Here is an 8,133-nt window from a genome sequence, read left to right on the forward strand (position 1 = left end):
ACTTCATTATATAATAAAAAGATCTAGCCTCTAGCTAGGCTTTTATTTATTTTTTCCGAAAAATCTGATCGATAAGATCATCATCCCATACATCACCCTAGATGGATTTCATATTCATGTAATAAGAGTTACTTTTAAGATGTCTTGGTGGTGAAATGACAGACACGCGAGACTCAAAATCATGTGCTAAAGACTGTAGACTTCTTTTTTGGGAGAAGAAGCAATATTGACAGTATTTGGAGAAGAAGTATTGGCGCTATATGACATGACCAATCAATACAAATAATCTAACATTCTATATTTTTCTTATATTTTATACATCACACTAGATAGATATATATCATATTCATGGAATTAAAAAGTTTTACAAAGATCTGGAGAGTCAGGTCTACACCTAAACTAGTGTGGTATATAGATCGTTTTCGGTTACAGGTTTGACATAAAAATTTATATTTATCATTTGAAATGATATTTCATAAGGTGGCCTCATCTTATCTTATTTATTCATTTTAGTAAAGGAAATTATTTTCTTAAGGATGATAAAAAAAAAATAGGTTGATATGGGCAAGATCATTCCATTTTACCATCTGAGGGGTACCCCTATTATTATTTCTCATTTGCTATACGCTAATGATATGGTGTTATTTTGTAATAGGGGCAAGGTTTCATTGAAAACTATTATTGATGTGTTGAGAACGTATGAACAGTAATCGGGGCACGTAGTAAGCAAAAACAAATCCTCTATATTTTTCTCTTCGCAAGTTTTAGCTTCTAGACGTCGGGCACTCCTTCGTTTTATTGGCTTTATGGAATGATGTTTTCCTTTTAAATATTTGGGAATTCCTATTATTTCAGGAAGACTGAAGATAGCTCTTTTTGATGATTTGATTGTTAAAGTTCAGTCCAGATTGGAGGGATGGCAAGCCAGATTGTTATCCAGTGGGGCGCGGTTGATTCTCATTATACATGTTCTTCAAAGTATTCATGTGCATAGCCTTTCAATCTTAAGGATGCCTAAAGCTATGCTTGAGAAACTTCAAAGAATCATCAGCACCTTTTTTCTGGGGTGTTAAAGATGGTAAAGCAAAGAAAAAATAGTGCTCATGGACAGATCTTTGTAAGGCTGTCTCGGAAGGTGGGGTGGGAATTCATAGCCTTCAAGATGTGCAGACATCTCTTTACAAGAAGTTAGCTTGGAACCTATTGAAAGGTACATCTCTTTGGTCCAATTTTTTTCATGCTAAATATGTTGATAATAGACATATTTCTATGGTGGATCCAAAGAAAGTGTCTATTTTTTGGAAAATGATCTTGCAAAGTATTCCTTTAGTGCAAGCTAGTTCTAAATGGAAAGTTTAGGAGGGAAAACTTCATTTCTGGAATGATAATTGGGCCGCTGATGCTCCACTTTGAGATAATATTCAGACTTCTAATTTGCCAAATCTTAAATTGGAAAATTGTAAAACTGGGCTGGATTGGAATATGGAACTTTTTACTCTGTTGGTTGGACATCAAAAAGCTGAGGAAATTATTTTGCAATTGGGTCATATTAAAAATGGGAAGGATATGCTGATATGGCTCCTGAATGCTGACGAGAATTTCTCTACTAAAAATGCCTAGAATTGTATTCCCACAATGGGTCCATATTTTCCTTGGGCAAAATGGGTCTGGCATTCTACTCTTCTCAAAAAAATGTCGATTACTATGTGGAAGGCCACACATGAATGTCTTCCAGTAGATGACAGAATCTGCATAATTGGTATTCCTATTGCTTCCAGATGCGATTGTTGCTTAACTTATGGTTATGGAGATCTTAATCATATTCTAGCGAGAGGTGACTTTGCTGAAAAAATTTGGCGTATCTATTCGATGGTTCTTGGAATTCCTTGGATGAAAGGTTGCTCATGGAGATAGAGGGTGGAATGTTGGTATAGGTGAGCAAAAAATTCTGATCGCCCTGATCAATTGCTGGGTATCCTTCCGGCTATCATTACTTGGTGATTATGGGGGCGTCGTTGTAAGGCCAAGATGGAATCGGTTCAACAGGTTTGGTGTTCCATAAAATATTGGATATCTTGGATTGCGTTAAGACTTAAGGATGTTAATTTCCTCACCCAACGTGATGAAGGTACTTTACAATATTTTAATATGCCATTACATTTCATGAGGAAGGAGTTTGTTATTCCAATCACGCGGAAGCATCCTAAGCAAGGTTGGATCAAGTTGAACGTGGATTGTTGTTCTCTAGGTAATCCAGGTCCTTTGGATACGGGAGGCATTATTTGGTATGACAAAGGTGATCTGGTTTGCGGGTTTGCTGTAGTCACAGGGCATAATTTTAACAATTATGCAAAGTTGATGGGTTTACTTCATGGGCTTTGGCACATTGGTTTGTTACGTCTATTATTTGTGAAGATTAAACTTGACTCCATGTTAGTACTCAACTAGTTGAGGAATTAGAGATGTGGCCCATGGTACATGGAATATTATTGGGATGAAATTCAAAGTCAGCTAACTGGGTTTGATGTCTCTCTCGTTCACTGCTTTAGAGAAAATAATTCGGTTGCTAATGGTTTTGCTAAAATGGGTGCTAATGATCAAACCGGCTCATGGTTTTCTTTATCTAAGTTGCTTGCTACCAATATAGGTTTTCTTTATCAGAGGGGGTCTTCCCTATATAGGGAAAACTCGTCGATACTTGGTTAATTTTTTTCTTACTCTATGTTTGTGCATGTATTTTTCTTGTAGGTTGTTGCTTTGCCTTTTTTTTTTTCTCTTACATTCTTAGTGGCAATTGTACTATGATTAGAGTTTATATGGTTTTTATTTTAGGTTTGGGTTTTGGTTTTATTTTAAGACTTGTAGCCCCTAGGCCTCGAGTTATAACTACGGTTTTCTTTCGCCATAAGTGAGGGTTGATCAATAAAGACTTGGAGATACAATTCTCTTTTCCTAAAATAAATAAATAAACAAACAAATATAGTATATTTTTAAAAAAAATAATAATAATTAAAACTGAATTTTACATAAAAAAATTAATTTGTAATAATAAACAAGTAAAGCTTATTTTTAAAAAAATAAATTTACAGAACTTGCATAAGCCATAACTTTTTCAATGATAAATGAATTATTGTTAAAATTCATTTACTTAACCGAATTGGAGATCACTGGTGGATGAATACTTGTTGGTTTGGTATCAGGTATATATGTTACTACTGGTATGGAATTCAATGGACGATTTTGATGTGCTGACAGTAATTAACCAAAGAACAATTTTGGAAAATATTCCCAACATAATCAATCGCCGGCTTGCATGCATGCATGGAACAAGTTAATTAATAGCAGTAATAAGCGTTTTGTATTAACAGACCTTCTGATCATTAGAAACGGAATATCTTAGTTGGTTGTCTAATAACTGCGCACGTATAAAGCTGATTGCTTGATGTAAAAAACTTTGTTGTATATATATAGTAGTGGACGTAAGTACGTAGTACAAGGGATCATGATCACGGGGGGCGCGTTGGTTGATCTTTAGGTTGAGTAAACAGATCAACTGGATCACGAGGGAGAAATTAATAGTACTTAATTGTAGGTGCAAGCTGGTTGATTTTCAACCAATAGTGTTGCACGGAATTTAAGTAGCCTTACAAATCAGTTTGTTGGGCAGTTGAGCGTTGAAACGAGTCATAATTAAAGTATTTTTCGCACCTCCAACTCGTACATCTCGATCAGTCCCACTCCACTTCTTATATAAGACTTCCATTTGGGTTCCCACATCTAATACGTCGAACTTCTCTCTCTCTCTCATGGAGTTTCTCCTTTCACTTTATGCTCTTGCCACCTTGTACTTCCTATTAATAGTCTGGAAGTGGGTTGGTGCAAAAAGAGATCAAGAATGTTATATTTTGGACTACGAATGCTATAAACCTACTGACGACAGAATGGTAAGCACGAAGTTCTGTGGGGAGGTCATCAAGAGGACAAAGAATCTTGGTCTCCCTGAGTACAAGTTCCTCCTAAGAGCCATTGTGAGCGCTGGCCTTGGCGAGCAAACCTACGCACCAAGGATCATGTTCTCCGGCAGGGAAGACAATCCCACACTGTTGGATGGGATCTCGGAAATGGAGGAGTTTTTCGAGCACTGCATTGCAAATCTCCTGTCCAGATCAGGCGTTTCTCCCTCGGAAATCGATGTACTTGTCGTTAACGTGGCCATGCTCTCCTCGGTTCCCTCTTTAAGTGCTAGGATTATCAACCGGTACAAAATGAGGGATGACATCAAGGTGTTTAATCTCACTGCAATGGGTTGCAGTGCCAGCCTTATTTCAGTCGACATAGTCAAAAACCTCTTCAAGTCCTACAAGAATTTGTTTGCACTTGTTGTGACTTCTGAATCTTTGAGTCCAAACTGGTATTCAGGTAATGATAAATCAATGATTCTTACAAACTGTTTGTTCCGCTCTGGTGGGTCCGCAATCCTTTTGACTAACAAAAGGGCAATGAAAAACCGAGCCATGTTCAGATTAAAGTGCCTAGTTAGAACACACCATGGGGCTAGAGATGAGTCTTACGGTTGTTGCATGCAAAAGGAAGATGAACAAGGTAGGGTGGGAATACACCTTGGCAAGACTCTCCCAAAAGCTGCAACCCGTGCTCTTGCTGATAACCTGAGACAGATATCACCCAAGATCTTGCCAGTGAGGGAACTGGTTAGATTTATTGTTCTGACCCTTGCTCGAAAAATGAATCGAAGCTGCTCTAAAAAGACTACTGGGGCAGCAAAAACGATGGTGAACTTTAAGACTGGTGTCGACCATTTTTGCGTGCACACAGGTGGGAAGGCTGTCATAGATGGCATTGGGACGAGTCTTAATCTTAGCGAGTATGATGTAGAGCCGGCCAGGATGACACTGCATCGGTTTGGGAACACATCGGCGAGCAGCATTTGGTATGTGTTGGGGTACATGGAGGCCAAGAAAAGGCTCAAAAAGGGTGATAAGGTATTCATGGTAAGCTTTGGTGCAGGCTTCAAATGCAATAGCTGTCTGTGGGAGGTATTGAGGGATTTGGGCGACGGAAATGTATGGAAGGACTGTATTGATAGGTACCCAGTTAAGTGTTCGGACAACCCTTATATGGAGAAGTATGGTTGGATCAACGAGGAGGATCCAAGCACCTTCAAAGTCCCTGACTATATAGATTAAGCAAAAATGCGCGCAGCCTAAAAACATTTATCACTAATATAATTTGGTTGTGTTCACCGTCCAATATTTCATAATCTTGCATGTTGTATTTTCAATTATTTTTCTGAGCACCATAAAAATAAAGGCTGTTTTGGTGCGAGAATAAGAAGTTTCTTATTGTCGAAATCCTGGACTTTTCCCGTTTTCCGATATGTACTGCTACGTACCGATAGTTTGAAATATAATCACTCCTTTAATTTGTTTGATCTTGCAGCTACGTGCGTACCATTTTATTTTATTTTATTTTATTTTGTTATAATATTTGAGCTGACTGCTATAATTTTCTATTTTTCTCATTTCTCATGATTTAAGGCTGAGATATTTTTACTGGCTGGTTGTTTGATTTTGTTTGAAATAAGACCTTTCTATTTTTTGTTAAAAAGGCTGAGATATTTGCCTGCAGAGTGCAGATGCCCCCACCACCCGGTCGGGGTCCTTTTAATTTTAAAAGTCTCACTTGGATCTGAAATCAAGAGAGATATCGTCTGTTCTGTTACTTTTCAGCAAATTATATAAATATATATATATATATATATATATATTTATATATTTTATTATAATAAATGATTATTTAAATATAAATAATAATTTTTATTATTTTTTCTTTAACTTTTATTATTTTTTCGTTAAATTTGTTAAAGACTCTTAACCATTTGACATATAATTCTATTGTAGAATTGAATGAAAGATCATGTTTTATCAAAAAATTCTTAAGACTCTTAACTATTTGAAGTGTAACTTTCTTGTAGAATTTAATGAAAAATTATGTTTTACCAAAAGGCCTTTAATTAACCATCCCGCAACGCACATGAATTGATATTTATTTTTTATATCCTTTTTATTCTGATAGTGTTGGCATTTACCTTTCTTTTTGCTTCAATTTTTTAAATAAAAAATATTAAAATGACGTTTCTCTTTAGAACAAAAATGCTTTAGAGCATTTTCATGGTAAAATTTAACTTTAAGTAAATTTAACTAATAAAATACTTAAAATACTCAATATATAATATTAATTATTAATTTAATTAGAATATAATTATTATTACTATTAATATTTAATATTATTAATTTTATTAGAATATTATTATTATTATTATTTTAATTAGTAAGACTATAAAATGTTTTAAAATTAAAAATTAAAAAATTATTAAATTAATAATATTTTTTTATTATATAGAGAGTAAATAGATAATTCAATATAGATGCAGATCAATGCTCATACTTTGTTGAAGTTTATATTTTTTTTATCTTAATATTTTACCTTTTTTTAACCTTATATTTTATTGTTCCAGATAAATAAATTATTGACTTTTTCATTTTTTTTTATTTAAATGGTTATGTCATGTGTACTTCGGAGCTAGCGCACCTAAAACCGTTTCCTAGTATATATATAATATATATATTTGCGGTATGTTTCGTAACATTTTTCATACATATATATATTATATCTTGTATAGAGGTTTCTTCTTTTCTTTTTTCTTTTTTTTTTCTAAATAATCAAACTACATTAAAATAAAAAAATAATACATGTTAGGTAGAGGTGAAAACCAACTCAATCGGCGTGGTTTTTGGGCAAAACCGACGTCTAAAAAAATGGAGGGGCAACCGACCAAAACAGTCCATCTCGACTACGGCGGTTCTTTGGTAGCTCTCGGTCGGTGTTTGGTTCGTGTAGATGCTAGATTGTTTTGAGAGAATAGAGAGCGAGAGTTGCAAAGGAGATCAGAGAAGAAGGTCTGGGACTTAGGAAGAAGACGACCTCAAAACAACGCAGTTCCACTTCCATTCCACTTTAGTGGAACGGTGTCATTTCATACTTTTTTTTCATATGTTTTAAATAAAACGACGCTGTTTGATTTAATACCAAATGACGTCATTTCAATTATGTTTCATATACTTTATAGCAACAAAACGACGTCGTTCCACTTAAACTTATGTGGAATATCGTCGTTTTGAGTATGGTTTATTTTTAAAAAATTAGAAGTATATGGTCGGTCAGTTCTGTAGTTTTTTGCAAGGTTAACAGGGACCGAGCCGACCGAAATTGGTTTTTATAATTTTCTCATGCCAGCCAACCGGTTCTTCTCCTATGGCAGTCGATTTCGACGTCCAACGGTCGATTTCTATCGATGGAGGTCGGTTTGATGGTTTTCTATATACCCATACCCTAACAAATACTCTAATACAACAACTACAGTATAAAAGTGATGAAAAAGAAAAATTGATTTTAAAACTAATTTCTTGGTTACAACCTAAGCCCTACAAAGAGGAGAGATATTTTGAAAATAAGTCAAAGTTGAAAACCGTGTAAACGGGTGTATTGTAGTCCATTATCTTTAGATATTTCTTGAAGACATCCTAATCCTTTTAAAAAGATCACGAGTTAGAGAAATCGATAATTTAAATAAACCAGCATCAAAAGAGCATATCTGAAGTAGAGAAATAGTTAACTCACACCTCTAGAGTGGTATGTAAAGGCCACGCGCCAGTGAAAATGAGGTTGATTGAAAAATAAATCCAGAGCATGTTTGCTTGAGATACGTTTGCTTGAGATTGATTGATTGAGTAAATTATATAAAATGCCGTATAGAGGTTGACTGAAAAATAATAATGAATAAATTAATAACGAAAATTAGGAAAGATATTTTATGTCCGGGTTCTCACGGAGTTGGTACCTAGACACTGCGCTATTAATGCCAGTGATGTCTTTGGAATGCATGGATGCCATACTACTTTACGGAATAAGATATTTTCATAAAATTCATTATATAATATTATAATAAAAAGATCTAGCGTGGCTTTTATTTTTATTTTGTCTTTTCGGAAAATTTGATCCATAAGATCTAAAAAGTTTTACAAAGATCCTGGAGAGTCATGTCACGTCTACACC

The 8,133-nt window shown here is 34.8% G+C and overlaps 1 protein-coding gene across 1 annotated transcript; it reads left to right on the forward strand.

The window, feature by feature from the left end:
• The first annotated feature begins 3,768 nt into the window (after positions 1–3,768).
• On the forward strand, positions 3,769–5,456 carry LOC122290732 (3-ketoacyl-CoA synthase 12-like). The gene has a single exon (XM_043098342.1). The coding sequence runs from the start codon at positions 3,807–3,809 to the stop codon at positions 5,202–5,204; it is 1,398 nt and encodes a 465-aa protein (XP_042954276.1). The 5' UTR covers positions 3,769–3,806; the 3' UTR covers positions 5,205–5,456.
• The last annotated feature ends 2,677 nt before the right edge of the window (positions 5,457–8,133 follow it).

Source organism: Carya illinoinensis, chromosome 13, assembly GCF_018687715.1.
Source record: "Carya illinoinensis cultivar Pawnee chromosome 13, C.illinoinensisPawnee_v1, whole genome shotgun sequence".
Taxonomy (NCBI): domain Eukaryota; kingdom Viridiplantae; phylum Streptophyta; class Magnoliopsida; order Fagales; family Juglandaceae; genus Carya; species Carya illinoinensis.

Coding starts and splice junctions, on each gene's coding strand:
- LOC122290732 (XM_043098342.1), top strand. CDS start 3,807: ATGGAGTTTCTCCTTTCACTTTATGCTCTTGCCACCTTGTACTTCCTA.